The following is a 20,079-nucleotide window of genomic DNA, read 5'->3' on the forward strand; positions in this document are numbered from 1 at the left end:
AAGGGATTTCTATACAAGCACTTTATTAGCGCTTTATTAAATGATTGCAGAGAGCATTAGGACCATGGAAGTCAATGGAGTGTCTCTTCAACTCCATCACTCACCAATCCATCTTTCAGTGGAAGGTTTATCTTATATATAAGAAGAGGAAAGATTGAATAGAAATCTTCTTTGAAAACCAGTGGAGACTTCTTCTTAAATTCTGCTTCTTAATAAATTTACTGGTCAGCTTCATTAGTTCCAATGGACTCTCCATGTGAGTTAAAATATAAACTGTAAGTGTTGATCTTACACCATAGACTTATTTTTAACTTCTGAACTATTGTAAAATAGGTTTTCAGAGAGTTGTAAAAGTATCACTGATCAAATAAATTCAATAAAAGTGTTTGCTCCCTCTGCAAAATATAGAAAAATACTATTCAACTTCATGTATACTTGTATGTGTGTGTATAGAAAGAGACAGAGAATGAGAGAGTGAATGAGTGAGAATTTAATTTGTATATATATTTCCCTATTCAATAACTAATATAAAATATTTTGATAAAATGCTTTAAAATCGTACCACTAATTTTTTTCCCACAATACTTGCATAGTCTGAAGTAGCATTTTCTAAAATCTGGGTATTATAGTTTATAAATGATAGTTATTTAAAAATCAGAGTTTTATATTTCAGATTCTAGAAGTGTTCAGTTTTAGTGACCTGTATGTGGATCATTCATGGCAGATTTTAATTATAAGCCTGCTCTTTCTTTACAATATCCATATGACTTTTCCCCCTTAGATCAGGAGAGTTGGCTAAATGATGCAAACTGATTTAAATATTAAATTCAGAAAAAATTAACTTAACATTTTTGGATCCTAGTATATGAGGTTTCCTCAGTGCTGTTCTCCTTCTACAGCATAGGTAAGCAAAAGTTGACTTTATTACTACTGGGGGAATTAGCACATATTTGCACTAAATTATACGTTTGATTCATATTCCCTCTTTTTTTGTTTTGCTTACTAATTTAAAATACATCAGTGTTCATAATGGCTGTACTTGTACCTGAAAAATCATCCGTGGCATTTACACTTAATTTGCAACCTATTTATTCTTATGGCTCACTACATATTTCATATACAGTATTCATGCAATGGTAGAAAACTGAAGTCCTAAGACTTAATAGCACTGTTCGAGTCAGTGCCAGCTTTTGTTTAGAGATGTCTAGCAATCGGTCAGTTTTACTTCAGAAATTATTTGCTATGATGAGAGAAGCAACTTGGTTTTTGAAAAGTTAATATTTACAAAATCATTGTCACAGGGGTATTGATTTCTACCTTCATTCTAGATCATGGTCTTGAAAATAAAACTCTGTATAGGGCAGAGGAAAAGTTTGCTCAGACAATCAATGATAGCTATTGTGGATATATATCATAAAAAACTGATATAAAATAAATGAAATAGATGGCCTACATGCATTTCCAGGTGTGTCATTTTCTGTGGAAGGGATGATTCACTGCAGTAAACATATACGAGTTCTGTTTGAATGTATCTTTTACTCTCACTTAAAATATTTTGAAAAGCAATAATGAAGAAATGTTCATTATGCAAAATCCAAAGTTTATTGTTTCTAGTTGGGGCTAAATTTTAAAATATGTATGTGTAAAATGGGATACAATTTTGATTGTGCTAGCAGTAAGTTTGAAAACAATATTGGCAACGTTTTATAAGGAAAATTCTCTAGGATATCTGTACACAATGATTATTTTTCCTAAAAGAAATACAGAAACATACACAGATGTCCATCCAGATGTGGTTGATTTTTTTTCTCCACATGGCATTATTGGCTATTATTAAGAGACAAATCTAATCAAGTTGGATAGATATTTCTTGAAATGATGCATGGTATGCGGTGCATGCTTTCATTGTGCTTCCTGCCATTACAGAATAATGTGTCTTATTCGGAAATGCAATGATCATTTCTGTTAGATCATGCTCAGTCAGCCTATATAATAACACCTATATTTTGTGAATCCTTTCAGATTTCAGAGAGCTATGCCTTCCTACCAAGAGAAGCGGTGACACGATTTCTAATGAGCTGCTCAGAGTGCCAGAAAAGAATGCATTTAAACCCAGATGGAACAGATCATAAAGGTAGCCGCAGTGTCAACTAGTGAGATTTAAAGTAATTTTATTCATAATGACAATTTATATCTCACGCTTTTATAAAAACGTGGTAGACTGAAACAGTTCAACAAGTCAGATCATCTCATTTATTCAAGTAGGAGGCAGTGAATTTTGAATATCCACTTACGAAGTAATTCAGTGCCCATTCTTAGAAGAAAAGCAGTTTCAACTGTGGCAAATAACATTTTACCTGTAATAATGCTTTAATATTAATTTATTATATGTATTTCATAGTATTTTAGATATTTTCAGTAAGGAAACTTGTTCTATCAATGTTCTTTTAAATCTGCCAGTTCCTTATATCTAAAAAATTATGTCATGTGCCATTCCTTCACTATAAATTTTTACATAAAAATTATGATTAACTTGAGTGTCCATTAAAATTATCTAGGTTATCTTGCTAAGTAAGTATTTCTCTGAGAGATTATATTAGTCTCAGAGATGTATTTGAGTTAGGCCATTTGGATGAATAACCTAGCCAAAAAACAAAAAAAAAAAAAAAAAAAAGGAAAGACAGAAGAAAAAAAACAAATTTCCTTTGGTATTCAGGAAGTACCTGTAGTAAGTAAAGCAAAGGGAAAAATACAAATAATTGTGTTTAATCACAATATTTGCTTTTTCATTGTTACTCAGAATTGTAAAAAGCTCTCCTATATTTAGAAATAACTCATCTATACTGTTACTTTCTGCTAACACAAAATAACCTCCCCAGTTATTTTTCTACAATCCATCTACAATGCCATCAAGTTTTTGAACACTTGGTCTATGGGATTATATTTCAATCTGGAAAAATGGATCATTCTGAAATTACAGGTAGAATGCAGTATAACTTCCTTACCCATTAAAAATGTTTTATTGCAGATAATGGAAAACCTCCCACTTTGGTGACCAGCATGATTGACTACAACATGCCAATTACCATGGCCTATATGAAGCACATGAAACTGCAGCTGCTAAACTCACAGCAAGATGAGGTAAAATAAAAACATTCACGTTTGTATCACTTAAATTAGAATGAAGTTTAATAACCATGACTATCATATTCAGCATGCTGGCATTTTGAAGACAGTAATTTATTTTTTAATGAACGAAAGTCACAAGGGTTGCACAGATCAGGACAGTGGGCAGAGATGCCTAGTCCATGATCCAGAGTCCCTGTTTTAGCATACATATCATAGTGTTATGCAGAAATTTGTTCATTCCCAAGAAAGACTCATTTTCCATTGTAGACCACCACTGAGCTGGCTTTGTAAAGTGCTAGAAAGTTCAGAGGGGAAAGGTTCAGAGTAAAGTGTCTCAAATAAGTGAGCTAAGAAAATTTAAGTACAAAGACTGTTTTTCCTGGCAATCAGAAAAGTAAGTATTATAGATATTTCAAATACAAGCATTTCTCTACCTTTCAAATCATACATACATTTTAAAGTTACTTTTCAGTTTACCATTATTCTATATATTTGTGTTTACTTCCCTGCATTTTCTAGAGACCATTTGTAGTGATTCTTCTTAATTGTGGTGATTTGATGTTTCAAATTATTTAATTATTATTATTTTTGAGTTGGAGTCTCACTCTGTTGCCCAGACTGGAGTACAGTGGCATGCTCTCGGCCACCGCAGCGTCGACCTGCTGGGCTCTGGCGATCCTTCCACCTCAGCCTTCCAAGTAGCTGGAACTACAGGCGCGTGCTACCATGCCCGGCTAATTTTTTGGTTTATTGTAGAGATGAGGTCTCGCCAAGTTGCCCAGGTGGGTCTCAAACCCGCGGGCTCAGGCAATCCACTCACCTCAGCCTCCCAAAGTGTAGGATTACAGGCTGAGCCACGGAGCCCGGCTTAAATTATTTAATTTTTACAGTGAGAATCTGGTAACCTGCTGGCATGTATTAACACTAAATGAGTAGTTGTTGAGTATTCTTTAGGATTCTAGTTAGCTACCTATTTTGGCTAAAGTATCTCAAAGACAAAGACAAGGACTAAATTATATATGTGCCCTGTTTATATTCTCCAAAAGATATCACGATACCTGTATATTGTGTTTGTGTAAAGATGTGTGTAAATCCTTGTTAACTAGTTAGTAGCCATTGGTTAATAGAAATATTCAGGTGATCTATATTAAGAATATATCCTCCAGATAATACAACTATCTCCTTGAAATTTCTCCAGAACAAGGCATGTGGTTAAATATTTATTTTTCAAATATAGAATTATTTGCTAAGGTATCATTCAATTCTTTTAAAATTGTTTTGTAATTTGTATGAAGATCCACTTTGAGCTAACCTTATTCATAAAACTCATATCACATTTTCAGTTTTCCTCTGTATTTGAGCACGTTTAACCTCAAAGCAGTATTTATAACATTGTTTCACCTCACTAGAATGTATTCAGCTTACACTCCATTAAAAAATTCATATGAGTGCAGTGGCAGTATCAGATTACATATTGCCAGATGGTTACATATAGATAATTGAATCAATAGTAATATAATCATTGGGTTAAAGACATCAAAGACAATTTTAAAAATACTAATGTCTGTTCATCCCTAAGAAAGAAAATAATTATCTCCATAATTCATTATATAATTGAAAAAAAATTTAAGTCTCATAAACTAGTTAGAACTGTCAGATTATTTGTAGCAAGTTCGTTTAGATGTTGATATGTTTATTTCTGGGCTAAAACGTATGAAGATCCACTTTGTGCCAACAAAAGTATCCCACATATGCTAATCTCTTATGGTTTCTAAAAAATTACAAGTATTTTACCAAAAGAAATGGATCCTTTTAAATTTGCAACTGGATTAGGAAAATAACTCTTATCCTTACATTTTGAAAATACTAAATTAGATATACATTGCCTTAAATATTTAGATAATTGGCTAGTTAATTAATATATCCAAGAGCTTTTGAAAATTGTGATTATGGAAACATAAGAAAGAGGTTCAGTGAATAAGGCCACACACACAAAAAATGGAATTTAAGTAAAATATTCCTGTGTGATAAATTATATTTAGATTTGGATAAGCACTAATCCAATCAACTCAGCTAATATTTACTCAGTACTGTCTATGTATCTGGTACTCCTAGAGAAAGGCAGAGAATAAATTGACAAAAATCTTACCTTTACAAAGTATATCTTCTAGTTTCAAGAACAGACAATAAAGAAAAAATGAACAGAGGTATATAAGAAGATGCTAAATACTATTAAAAGAAATAAGAAAGGCCAGGAATGAGACTTTTTAGAACAAAGGGTCACATTTTTAAAAGACTTCGTGGAAAAGATGGCACTCCAGCAGAATTTGAAGAAGTGATGTATGTATATACCACAGGTTTGGGAGGCAGGTACATGTAGCTGTAGGAACAGCAAGATAGCAAACATAGTTGGAACATAATGAACAAGGTCAAAAAAATAAGGAGAGGAATTTAAAGAGATAGAGGAAAATCAGGTTATGTAGGACTTCATATTTTAAGAACCTTTAGATTTTACTATGAGTAATATGGGGAGCCATTAGAGGGTTTTGAACAGAGAGGTCATGTGTTCGGATCTATATGGAATGAGGACAGACTGAAGAGGAGAAAATGGATGCAAAAATGCCAGTAAAAAGTTATTGCAGAAATCAGTGTGAGTAAGGAGTGAACACAACTCTTTCTTCTTCTGCACAAGAATTTGGATTTTGGGTAACTTTTGAGCTTTGTTTTCTCATAAAATTGATAACATTGAAATGATACACAAATAGTTTGTTTTTCTTTTTTAACTGTGTTACTAGGCAACATTACTATGGCAAAATGATGTCAACTGGTAAACTGTGCCAGAAGTCTAGAAATACCTGGTTAGACACTTTAGGTTTTCTTGAGTTGGATGATTCTTGTAATTGGCATCTCCTTGTGGGGACCATCAAAGCATTAACTGTGACACTCTAAGAAATTTCATTTCTTTGGGGGCATTGAGCTTCTTTGCTGGTTTCCTAAATTATCCAATATAATTACTATTTCCTTGTCCCTACGTTATCACAGGGAGCACTAAAGAAAATAGATCTAATTAACCATGTACACTGCTATATGACCCTTGCAAGGACTTTCATGGAAGAAAAAATACCTGATGCTGCCCTGCTTGCAAGTTGTTTCCAATACTATGTTCTTCTAGATGAATCTGATGCCAAGGGTGGTCAATGGTAGTCTTATGAGCATACATTTTAGTTGGATTTATCAAAAGCCCCTGATGGATGTTTCAAATATAGGAAAGAAGATGATAGTGGCCTGGATAGGCAAGGTAGTAGTTAAAATAGTTAAAAGAGTGAGGTTATAGATATATTTTAAGATGTGCTGATAGATTGCATGTGAAATGTGTAAGAAAGTCAAGAGGCAATGATGACTCCAAGGTTTTTAATCTGAGCAAGTTGGGGAGAATTGCTCTTCACTAGTGTAAGGAAAATTGGGAAGAACAGATTTGAGGTATAATATCAGAAGTTCAATTGTGAGTTCTTTATTAGATAGAAACCCAAGTAGATTTATGAGGTTTATTAAGCACTCACATAGACTTGTCAATTACACAATTGATGTGGAATTAAGAGCAAAGGACTAAGCTTGACTTATACCCAAGCATCAACAGCAGGTAGGATATAAAATCATGTACCTGAAGGTATTACCAAGCTAATAAGTGTAGACTGAGGAACAAAGCCCAATAACTTGCACTGGAAAATCCAGTGCTATGACATTTGCAAATAAGGGGGAACTAAAGAAGATACTGAGAAAGAGCAGTCAGGGTGCCAGCAGTAAAATCGGGAGAACTTGTGAACTAGAAGAAAACTGAAGAAAATTTATCAGGGAGTCTAGAGGTATGCATTGTGTCAAATCAGCTGATAAGTCTATTTTTAAAAAAGAGTGTAAGTAAAATTTGCATTTTGCCTTGTGAAAGTCAATGGTGTCCTTGACTGGAGCAGTTTGTGTGATGTGGTAGGGATAAAAGTTTGATTGGAGTGGGCATAAAAGAGAATTAGAGGCAGCAAGACCATCGGAAGAGTTTTTGCCATGAAGGGGAGCAGAGAAAGGGGGTAGAAGCTGGAGGGAGAATGAAGACAGGAGGTATTTATTACATTTATTTTCCTAAAATCAGATAAATGATAACATATTTGCGTGCTGATGGGAATTATACAGCAGAGGAAAATTATGATGCAGGAAAGAGGAAGGAAAATTGATGAAGCAACGTCCTTGGCATTAGTAGGAAGAGTTTCTTGTACAAAACTGGGAAAGTTGGCACAAACAGTAGGGACCAGATAGTGGTAGGTAGATGGAAATAGTGTGGAGGTTTTGGAAGTGTTCTTCTGTTTGCTTCTAATTCCTCAGTGTAAAAAGAAGCAAGAGTGAGAATGTTTGGAAGTTTGAGAAGAGGATGAGCAAAGTAGAAATCTTGACAGCAGGGAGTGAATAGACCAGGAAAAATAGCTTATTTTGAGTCGAATGGTCTTATATTTAAAGTGAAATCATTTAAGTAATTGTGCATCTCCACACTCCACTCCACAGGACCATGGGTAGAGTAAGGGGAAGATAGGAATTAAACATGCTAGATTTTTTTCAAAAAGAATGGAAGTGCTATGCAAAAGTATGATTAAAATAGCAAATCATGAAATTCTAACCACATAAGAAGGTAAGTGAGGTTATGAGAGAGGTGGAGTGAGAGCAGGGGAGGTCAGTGAAAAAGGGTTGTACATATCAGTGGGATAGAAATTGTATTGGAATTGGAATACTAGAGCAGGAGGTCTGGAAAATTTGAGATGCTGTACGGTGAGATGCTTGACATTAAGATTATAGAATGTTTACTGTTGGTAGTAGAATGCCTAAAACATGAGTTTGAGAGCAAAATGGCTAGGAGTTATTTAGGAAGAGTTCATGGTTGTGAGAGGCCAGGATATTTAAAGAGATAGTAAAATCATCTCTTTAAAGCATAAGTAGTATTGAAGTGAGTGAAAGGGAGCCTGAATAAATCTTAAAGAAAAGAAAAGGACTGACTTGGAGGATATGGTAGATAATTGCATCAAATATAGGGTAGTGCTCTTTATTATAAATTTTGTTAACTATTTTGTAAATGGATCAATGTTTTTTAAAAAAACTTAGTGGACTCTATTATATGCTCTAGAGGCTTTACAGTATTTACATTCCAGATTTACTACACAACCAATGACACTTTGTTCATTTCCATTTTGTGGATGAGGCACTGCGACTTTGATCTAATAAAACTTACCCCAAGGATAAAACTAGTACAGAGCAGATAGGATATTTGAACCTGTGTGCAACTGACTTCAGAGCCCAACCAAGGTCTATCTAATCTGCAGCACATCTGTTTTAAATAATTAGCTATTTGCTTTTTTGAAACAAGTTAATATAAAGAGAATTCTATGTAGCCCAAAGGGGGAAAGGTAGATGAAATGTTTTTCAGTTATCTTTTGCTGTATAACACCTCCAAAACTTAGTGACCAATATAAAATTGATTTATGATTTTATATCCTATCTGCTGATGATGCTTGGATGTATGTCAAACTTAGTCCTTTGCTCTTAATTCCACATCAATGGTCTTAAATATAAGAACATTCGACTCAAAATAAGTTCTTTTTCCTGGTCTGTTCACTCCCTGCTGTCCAATATAAAATTGATTTATTTTTTCTCATTATTCTGTGGATTAAGAATTCAGAGAAGACTTTTGTGAATTTCTTTTGTTACTCCTGATGTAAGCTGGGATCACTCATTCAGTTGTAAGTGATTCAACTGGTAGCTAGACTGAGCTGAAGAGTCAAAGAAAGTTTCATTTAAGTATCTGGCTTCTCGATGCTCCCTTCCATGACTTTTACTCTGTCTACATGTAGCTAGTTTGAGCTTCCTCGCAGTGTGGTGATCTCAGAATAGTCAGATTTTTTTATATGACACTGACTTCCAAGTGATAGGAAGTAGAAGCTCTTTAGTTGTCTAGGACAGAGTGTCACTTCTGCCACATTCTAGTGACCAAAGCAAATATCAAAACCAGCTTAGTTTCAAGAGAAGGAGAAATAAGTATTGCCTCTTGATCTGAGGAATTGCATGCGTGTACAGGAAGGGAAGGCACCCATCTTTGGAAATTTTCCATGATGGTGGTCAATAACCATTAAAAAACCTCAATCTTTTATATCAGCCAAAACAAATGTTTAATTAATTAACTGTTATTTGGAGCTTACCACATTGAGAAAGATTTTTAAAAATACAGTATCCAATATAATGTCAGTTGACCATCTTATAATTTGTTGGTAAGAGTTTAAACTGGAACAAACTTTTTGGGAAAAAGTTTGACAATAATTATTAAGAACTTTTCAAAGATATTTATGATTTGAAGAGAAATTTATACTAGGAAATTCATGTATTGAGATGTTTACTGCATTGCTATAGTGAATTACAATATATTTTCAAGATTTAGCAATGAGGAACTGTCACATCTACAATGTGGTCATCAATAGCCACATGTGGATGTTTAAATTTAATTGAAAATTAATTAAAATACACCAAAACTAAAAATTCAGGTTTTAAGTCACAGGAACCACACTTCAATACTCAATAGCCACATAATACTAATAGTTACCTTATTGCATATAGAATATTATAGAGTAATTCCATCATTGCAGAAGGTTTTCTTGAACAGCACTGAGCAAATAAACAACCTTGGATTCACTCATGAAGCTTATTGAAGAACCTCACCCTAAATTCTAGGTCTGGTGTGTGGAACCTGGAGACCTGAATTTTTAACAAGATCTATACTCATACACACTAAGTTTTGAGGTGATGCATTTCATACAAATGCTAATAATTCAGGCTTTTATTTGACTTGAGCAGAAGATAAGAAAAAAATATATATATACAGAAGGATGAAATGTGTGAGAGTGGTTTCCAAGCAGTCTTTTGGGAATCCTATATGCTTGATTGAGTACCTTACACCTTATTTGATGGGCAATGGATAGGGCTGCAAATTTATGACCAGAGAAGTGCCACATTTTGAAGTGGGAAGATTAAACTGGTAGTAGTTGAGAGGCAAGACTGGTGGGAGAGAAACCAAAGGTAGTTCAGAAATAGGGAAAATAAGATTTTGAACGAATCAGGACAACAGCAGTGGAAATCAATAGGTATATGGGAGAGGCTAGAGAGAAAACCCAGAACTTGAAAACTGAAATGAAATATTGGGCAGGTTGGAGGCATACATTTCAAGTAACTTCTCAAGAAAGAAAGTGCAATTTTAAAATGAAAAAGACTGAAATGAAAATTTTTTGTTACAGTTAAATATTTGTTCTAATTTTTAAAAATTAAGATTCAAGAACACAGAATTAACAATGGTGGTTGGTCGTGGCTTTATTAGCAAGAGATTTTGGTCACATAAGAAATAAGATCCCAATAAATCTTGCTTTAAAAAAAAAAAAAGAAGTAAGATCCATTACATGATGTGAAGTATTTTCTCTGGCTGTCATATAAAACAAAATAGATACTCATACAGGAAAGTTTTAGATGAATGCCTAATGATCATGAATAAAATAACATCCTATCAATTATATAAAGTTTTCCAATTCCTTATTCTTAGAAACTTTCTGTAGTCTCTTCCTTGTATACTTTGTGTTATCTCTATGTTAATTTAAAATGCCCACAAGCTTGTATTTCATATGCCTTTGCTACCTTTTATTAAAACATAATCATGTAATCAGTTAATAATTAGAATAGAACTTACAGAACAAATACAAGTAGTTTCATTAAAACTCTCTATAAAGGTATAACAATTGATATTCTAATTAGGAGTAGAATTGTGAAAAGTGAATTGTATTTCATAGGTAATGATGGAGGATTTTGAATATCAATCATTAAGCCACTTATGTTGATGAATACTTTAAAATGGTGATTTTTTTGTTAAATAGCAAAAATATGTAACAACACACTTGTTTACATAACTATTTTAATCTCTTATCCAAATTTCCTTAAAACTGTGCTGACAAGAGTGTCATTTATTGGTGATGATATATATATATTGATTACTTATGATATGCGATAGCAGTTTCAAAACCATTTTGCAGAACAGGGACTGTGACCTAAATTTTTGTGTTTAACTCTACACACACACACACACACACACACACACACACACACACACACACGCTACATTTTAAAATTTTTTTTATATGCCATATAAATGTTATTTTACTAGATTACATATAGTTAGCTATTTGTGATCTATATGACAAATATTTATAAAGATGATGTTTATGTGTTTATGTAGAACACACAGTTACTTTAGAAACACCTGTTGGTCACCTTTACAATTATACTTAGATTTTTTTTACTGTATTGTGTGTGTTGATATAATATATGTGCATCTTATTGTATACTGTAGAATTTATTGTATATTCCGCATGGCACTATTAAACAATTGTCTTGTGCTTATTATATACCTGACATTGTTCTAACTACTCAAAATATAGTACATCCCCTCAACCCTCATTTAACTCTATGAGACTGGCACTATTTTTATCCCTATTATATAGATGAGGACATTGAGGCACAAAAAGTTTAGGTAACTTACTTAAGGCAATGCATTTAATAAGTGGTGGAGCATGGAGCTAAATCCAGGAAGTTTGGCTCCTGAAATACTATGTATTACTACTATACACAGACACTATCTATGGTATTTGTAATGGAAATCTATATTATCTATGGTATATGCATATCTATATATATGTATCTGTATATTGTGCACACTGATAATATATGTTGAAGTCCACATTGAGATTTCTAATTTTTTCTCTTTTACATATATTATATTTTGCATATTATATATAATATATATTTCAGATGCTTTGAATTTTTTAAAAATTTAGAACTGGTGAAAACAATGTATTGAGAGAAGGCATGCCACCATGAGAAGTCTATGTGGCTGACCACTCAGGTCTCACAGTGTGGCGTTTTCATGCTGAAATAATACAGAGCTGGTACTACCCAATATGTCCAGACATGGACAGACCTTTAGGAAGAACACCAAACCCATCAAGGCCTGACCTATGAATCAGAATGGCCATTTATTAGTCTACCAGACAGCTCCTGTCCCCTAATCATAAAAATTTCTTTGTTGATACCAAGATATCATTTATGAAACCAAGGTGACTCTTCCTATTCAAATAAGACGATTACTTAAGCCTGAGTGACTTCAAATGAATCACAGTTCTGGTATATAATAGTGGGAGAAATTATTTTACTTTCCTGTGCCTCAATTTATTCATTTGTGTAATTGCATGAATATTATGACCTGACTTATAGGTTGTAATAAAGATTGAGTGATGAAATATAAAGAACAGTGTCTGCAACATAAATAGCAGCACTACTCCTGCTAATTATTATGTTAGTGTTCAACTCTCAGATCAAACATTTACAAATTAAAGTCAAACCTGGTGATTTTGATTAAACATTTACATTTTACACAACTTTCACAGGCCTTCTTGCCTACATAAGCACACCAAAAATCAGTTATCCAAAAGGAACCTGATTCAGTAAAATGACTGCAATAAAATATCCTAGATCTGGTTTAAGTAGTATGTGATGGGTTTTCATAAATTGGCCATTTGGAAGACAGGTCTCTGGGAATTTAGCCATTTTGTAAACTGACTTCTAATAAATGGATCTAGCACAATTTTACCTAGAACTACTTTTATGGGATTGCAGTGCAATTTATATTCACTTGTAAGGAAAGAGTGTACTAAGGTTACCTTGCTCTCCATCACATGGGGACTTTGACTCTAGACATGTAAGTTTGTCATTATTAGAATCTATCCTGTCTGCCCATGAGAAATTGTTATGAAGTCCTTTCTTATTGCATTCTAAGACTTTTGCTTATAACATTTTATTGTCGTTTAGTTTTTAATCAAAACTTGTATTTCTCTTTATGCTTTATGATTGCTTCTTTTATAAGGTTGTTAGTATAAAATACATTATTTCACTATTCAGGCTAATTCCCAAACCACACTCTTCCTAAGAACTACCTTTAAAAAATCTGCATGAGCATAGACATGCTGTTTGAATATTCACAAGTCTTGAAATTCTTTGAAGAGAAAAATTAATCTATTACTTCTTATTTTAAGCATCTATTAGTCTGTAACATATATTACTGAATTCTGTAGAAGCTTGCTTACTGGTTAACCTCTACTTGACCCTGTAGATAAAACGGTCATTATTTGAATGCATTATATTTTATGATGCTTGATGATATTTTAAAACAATTTTCAGGATGAAAGTTCAATAGAAAGTGATGAATTCGATATGAGTGATTCAACACGGATGTCAGCTGTGAACTCTGATCTTAGTTCCAATCTTGAGGAAAGAATGCAAAGTCCTCAGACTCTTCATGGCCAGCAAGATGGTAAGCCTTTCACATTGAACAAACAAAAACACAATTAGTCAGAAATTATTAAAACAACAACCACCTCTTAACTCTTATGTCTATTTTCTTCTTTCAGTTTATTTTATTTTCTTTGGGTACACAGGGCATATCATCCACTTCAATATTTTTTATTCAAGTAGTTTGTTCAAATCTGAGGTGTTTGATCAATAAATTGTTATCAGTTATAAATTCCAAGCTAGGCTCTGTGTTGCTCCCTAAACTTAAAATTTTTTATGTGTTATATCAATGCAATTTGGATTACTGTGATGATATGTTCTAGCTTGGCCTTCTTGTATCATCATTCTTCTGACTAAAGTAAGAATTTAAAGGTGACTAAAATATTAATTTGGATGTTTTTCTTTTATGTAAAAGTCAAGTTGCAATTAAGAAGCACTAGATATTAAAGGACAATTTTACACGGGTGATATTGCTAAGCAGAAGATATTTTGGTGTGATTTTGAACTACTTTATCCAGCTGTTAAAACAAGAAAGATCATGACCTCTTATTCCTGGGTTCATTGAAGATTCATGAATCATATCATTGTACTTGATAGGAAGAAAGCTAGATCTATAGAGAAAGTAGTTGTGGTAGCTAACATTTTAGGGCTAATATTTTCAGAGATCTTTGAAAACTGACTTTGTAGATTTTTATTTTTGTTAGTATAAAAGTATATATACAAGTAAGTATACCTTATTTGGATAACTGTGGATGGAAATTAAGAATTATAAATAGAAAATAATTGGCCAATTTTATTAGTTTATTATTTGTATCATTAACAGGTATACATGAACTTTTTGACTATATAGTTTTGTGCCTACATTTATAGATAGAGAAAGAAAACCTTTTCCTTACTTTTTCTTATGCTTACTATTAAAACCCTGCTGCAAAAGATTGCTGTGTTTCTAGATGCTATCTGTGGTCCGTTTTTGTTGGCAAGGCTTAAGACATCTGTAGTTTTAAGCATATAGAAATTCAAAAAAATGGGGGACTTTTCTTTTTTTCATTTCAGATGGGTCTAAAAGATGTAGGTATCCTTGTTATTGAGAGTTAGGAAAAAAGGAGGGGTGCATTGATTACCAGTGACTTTAAGATCGTATCTTACTACACAGTAGAATGGCTTTTGCAGTGGAAAGGATATTTATTTGGGGATATTATAAGAATGAAGTTCTTCTCATTTAGGTATAAATTATCTCTTTTCTTCTAAAATGTAAGTAGATATTCCTCAGATTGTGTGCGTGTGTGTATGTGTGTGTGTGTGTGTGTGTGTGTATGTTTGTTTTAATGGCAATTGTATGACACCAGGATCATAAAATAATGGAAATATACTTAACAATGTATACTACCCTAATCATTTATTTGTTTATATATTTTATCTGTTCATATCCTCAATATTTTTAATCTATGATTTTTGAGAATACATAAAATAGGAGGGTATCTTGCATGTGAAAATTCATTGTTTTCTTGAATCTGCAAGTTGTGAATCCTTAGCTGGGGTACAGCTGATATGATATAAATCTGCATTGATTTTAATAAAACACAATGGAATAACTGCAAATATTACTTACTCTTAAGAAAAGCACAGTCTCATGATATGTTGATTAATGCTTCTAGGGTAATAACATATCTAATTGTTCCCTCTCCAACTTAGGCCTAACCTTTCTCTTACATGTTAGATGCCTTCTTCACACTTCTCGCAGAGTTTTCTCTTGACATTATCTTTCTTTCTCCTGTATCAAAAAGTTTCCCCACTCTGCTGAATTAGTATCTGCATACAATCATATAAAAAAGATTCCTTTACATAGAGCCCCCATTGGTTCTATCTTCATCTGTTTGTGCTGTTATAGTAAAGTACCTAAGACCAGATAATTTTTTTTCTTTATTTTAAAGATGTGGAGTACAATTCAGGGTTAGGTATGCAAATGTTCATTATGTAGGTACCCTTGTTAATGAGGTGTGCCCCCTCTGGCAGTTTCCCTCAACTGCCAATTCTACCTTCCCCGCCCCCCAGCAGCTTCCTACTACTACCAATTCCTTTCTTATACTATTATGATAATTGTTCAAGGTTCGCTTATGAGGTGAGAACATATAGTATTCTGTTCTTTGTTTCTGTGATAAATCATTGAGTATGAAAGACTCTAAATCCATCCAAGTTGCTGCGAAGTTCACGTTTGTCCTTCTTTAGGGCTGCATAATATTCCATTATGTATATGTACCACATTTTTTAATCCAGTTCAGCTTCGATGGGCAGCATGGTTAGTTCCATGTTTTTTTCTATTGTGAATAGAGCTGCAGCAAACATGCGTGTGCAGGTATCTTCTTTGTAGAGTGATTTGAGTTCCTCTAGGTATATTCCCAATAGGGGGATTGCTGGGTCGCATGAAAGGTCAATTTCTGGTTCTTCAGAAATTGCCACACTGTCTTCCAAAGAAGTTGTACTAGTTTGCATTCCCACCGGCAGTGTAGAAGGGTTCCTTTTTCTCTGTATCCTCTCAAGCATCCGTTGTTGTCTGTTTTATTAATAATGGTCATTCTTACTGGGGTTAGGTGGTATCTCAATGTGGTTTTGAATTGCATTTCTCTGATGATTAGTGAGGCTGAGTACTTTGTCATGTTTCTGTTGGCTGCCTGTACATCTTCTTTTGAGAAATGTCTATTCATGTATTTTGCCCAGTTTTTAATGGTACTGTTTGTTTTTTTCTTTTTGGCACCTTTGAATTCCTTGTAGATCCTTTTTGTTAGGCCTTTGTCAGATATACAGTTGACAAATATTTTTTCCCATTTTGTGGACTGTCTCCCTGCTCTCTTGATGGTTTCTTTTGCTTTGCGAAGCTTGTCAGTTTGATGAGGTTCCACTTGTCTATCTTATTTCTTATGGTATGGGAACTTAGGATTTTGATCAAGAATTAGTTTCCAGTTTCGATTTCCATAAGGGTGTCTCCTGCATTTTCTAAGGTTCTTACAGTTTGAGGTTTTACATTTAGATCTTTGATTCATTTGGAGTTAATTTTTGTGTATGAAGATAGGTAGGGATCCTATTTCAATCTTCTGCATGTGATCAGTCAGTTTTCCCAGCACCAATTACTGAATAGGTTCTCCTCTCCCCGGTGGTTGTTTTGCCAAAGATGAGTTGGTTAAGAAATTGAGGCTTTGCTTCCAGGCTTTGCCAAAGATGTGTTGGTTAAGAAATTGAGGCTTTGCTTCCAGAATCTCTATCCTGTTCCATTGGTCTATATGCCTGTTCTAGTACCAATAACAGGCTGTTTTGATTACTGTAGTCTTATAGTAATGTTTGAAGTCTGGAAGTGTGATACCTTCTGCTTTGTTTCTTTTGCTAAGGATTGTTTTGACTATTCATGGTCATTTATGTTTACATATGAATTTCTGTATTGTCATTTCCAGGTCTGAGAAAATTGGTAATTTAATGGGTATTGGATTGAATCTGTAGATTGTTTTTGGTAGGACGGACATTTTAACAATGTTGAGTTTTCCTATCCATGGGCATGGAATATTTTTCCATTTGTTTGTGTCTTCTTGGATTTCTTTGAACGGTGTTTTGTAGTTCTCATTGTAAAGGTCTTTCACTTCTCTGGTTAGGAAGATGCCGAGTTATTTCATTCTTTTTTTTTGGTGGCTATTGTGAATGATATTGTGCTTTTCATTTGGTCTCTGCCTGCTTGTTGTTGGTGTATAAGAATGCAACTGTCTTTTGCACATTTATTTTGTACCCTGAGACTTTACCAAAGTCCTTTATCAGTGCAAGCAGGTTTTTAACAAATTATTTTGGATTTTCAAGGTATAGGATCATATCATCAGCAAAGAGGGATAACTTGACTTCCTCTTTCCCTATTTGGATACTCCTGATTTCCTTCTCTTGTCTAATTGCCCTAGCCAGGACTTCCAACACAATGTTGAACAAGAGGGGTGAGAGTGGGCAGCCTTGTCTTGTTCCAATTTTCAGGGGAAATGTTTCCAGTTCCTGTCCATTTAGCGATATGTTAGTGGTGGGTTTATGGTAGATGGCACTTACTATTTTTAGGTATGTTCCTTCTATACCTAGGTGTTTGAGGGTTTTAATCAAGAAGGGATGCTGGATTTTATCAAAAGTATTACTTGCATCTATCGAGATAATCATGTAGTTCTTGTTTTTACATCTGTTGATGTATTTAATTACATTTATGGTTCTGCGAATATTGAATCAGCCCTGCATTCTGGGGATGAAGCCTACTTGGTTGTGGTGGGTAGTATTTGAGATGTGTTTTTGGATCTGATTTGCTAGAATCTTGTTGAGGATTTTTGCATCTATGTTCATAAGGGATATTGGCCTGTAGTTCTCTTTTATTGTTGGATCTTTACCCGGTTTGGGTATCAGTATGATATCAGCTTTGTAAAATGATTTTGGGAGAATTTCATCTTTCTCAATTGCCTGGAATACTTTCATTAGGATTGGCATCATCTCCTCCTTGTATGTTTTTTAGAATTCTGCTGGAAAGCCATCTGGTCCAGGGCTTTTTTTTTGTAGGTAGTATTCTTATGACAGAGTTGATTTCCTGGGTTGTTATTGGTCTATTTAGTGTCTCAATGTCTTCTTGTTTCAACCTGGAGAGCTTGTGTGATGCCAGAAAGTTCTCCATTTCATTTAGTTTATCAAGTTTGTTTCCGTATAGGTGTCCATAGTAATCTCTTATAATCTTGTATATTTCTTCGGGGTCAGTTGTGATTTTATCTTTTGGATTTCTGATTGTGTTTGTTGGGCTTTTTCTTTCTTTTTCTTGGTCATTCTGACTAAGGGTCCATCAATTTTGCTAATTCTTTCACAGAACCAGCTTTTTGTTTTGTTCATGTTTTTAATAATATTTTTGTCTTCTATATCCTGTATTTGGACTCTTTTTTGGTGATTTGGATTCCTCTGCTAAAGTTAGAATTTTGGTGTTCTTCTCTTTATAGCTCCCTTAGGTGATTTGTTAGTCTCTCAACTTGTGATCTTTCCATTTACTTGATGTGTGCTCGTAGAGATATAAATTCCCCTCTTAGAATTGCTTTCATTGCATCCCAGGTATTTTGGTAAGATGTTTCTTCATTTTCATTTGTTTCCAGAAATCATTTAATTTCTGCTTTGATTTCAGTGTTGACCCAGTAGTTGTGCAGCATCATGCTGTTTAGTGTCCATGTCTCTGTGGGCTTAGGAGAAATTTTGTTGGTGTTGATATTTATTTTATTCCACTATGGTCTGAGAAGATACATGGCAATATCTCAACCTTATGGAATTTGTTTATGCTTGATTTATGGCTGAGGATGTGATTGATCTTAGAGTACGTTCCATGTGGTGATGAATAGAATGTATAGTCTGTGGTTGTTGAGTGGAATAATCTGTAGGTATCTATTAAGTCCATTTGGTTGAGTGTCAAGTTTAGGTTCTGGATATCCTTGTTGATTTTTTCCCTTGATGAAGTATCTAAGACTTTTAAGGGGGTATTCATGTCCCCTGCTATATGAGTGTTAGAGTCAATATCTTTTTTCTTAGTTTACTTAGTAGTTGCTTTATAAATGCTGGTGTTCCTGTGTTGGGTGCATATATATTTAGGATGGATATTTCTTGTTGATGGATTGAACCTTTTATCATTATGTAGTGTCTTTATGTATATTTTGAAATTTTTGATAACTTAAAGGTTGTTTTGTCTAATATTAAGATCATAGCTCCTGCCTTCTTTTGTGATTCATTTGCCTGGAAACTGGCTTTCCATCCTTTAACTTTGAGTCTATATATATCCCTTGTGGTAAGATGAGTTTCCTGGATGTAGCAAATAATTTGGTCATGGTTTCTTATCCAGTTTGCCATTCTGTGTCTTTTCTTTTCTTTTGTTTTCTTTTTGAGTTGGAGTCTCAGTCTGTCACCCAGACTGGAGTGCAGTGGCCGCTCCCACCCACCACAGCCTCGACCTGCTGGGCTCCGGCGATCCTTCCACCTCAGCCTTCCAAGTAGCTGGAACTACAGGTGCGTGCTACCACGCCTGGCTCATTTTTTTATTTATTGTAGAGATGAGGTCTCGCCAAGTTGCCCAGGCGGGTCTCGAACCCGCGGGCTCAGGCAATCCACTCACCTCAGCTTCCCAAAGGCATGGGATTACAGGCTGAGCCACCAAGCCCGGCTTCTGTGTCTTTTCAGTGATACATTTAGTCCATTCACATTGAAGCTGGTTATTGAAATGTGATTGATTATCCCTGTCATGTGGTTCTTATAAAGTTTTTTGTTGTTGTTGTTGTTTGCTTGTTTTCTTTTGGCTTTGGGGTTGATGTATATGTGTGTTTTCAAGTTTGCTGTTGCACTATATTCTCTATTGATTCTGTGTTCTGCTGTTCTCTTGGGAAGTGTGTGGTCATTCTTTTCTTTTTTTTTCCTTCTATGCTTAGTACCTTTTTTTTTTTTTTTGAGTTGGAGTCTCACTCTGTCGCCCAGACTAGAGTGCAGTGGCTGCTCCTGGCCCCCCCAGCCCCAACC

At 34.2% G+C, this 20,079-nt stretch overlaps 1 protein-coding gene across 2 annotated transcripts in view; it reads left to right on the plus strand.

Moving 5' to 3' along the window:
• The first annotated feature begins 2,022 nt into the window (after positions 1-2,022).
• Positions 2,023-20,079, plus strand: part of NOL4 (nucleolar protein 4) — a 282,271-nt gene continuing 264,214 nt past the window's right edge. For both annotated transcript variants that reach the window (XM_021713940.1, XM_008061040.2), the window contains exons 1-3: positions 2,023-2,134; positions 3,029-3,141; positions 13,429-13,561. In XM_021713940.1, the coding sequence (XP_021569615.1) occupies positions 2,074-2,134; positions 3,029-3,141; positions 13,429-13,561 (307 nt within the window). In that variant the 5' untranslated portion in view covers positions 2,023-2,073. The remainder of the gene's footprint in view (positions 2,135-3,028; positions 3,142-13,428; positions 13,562-20,079) is intronic.

Source organism: Carlito syrichta, unplaced genomic scaffold, assembly GCF_000164805.1.
Source record: "Carlito syrichta isolate Samal-C Ts95f unplaced genomic scaffold, Tarsius_syrichta-2.0.1 Scaffold304984, whole genome shotgun sequence".
NCBI classification, from domain to species: domain Eukaryota; kingdom Metazoa; phylum Chordata; class Mammalia; order Primates; family Tarsiidae; genus Carlito; species Carlito syrichta.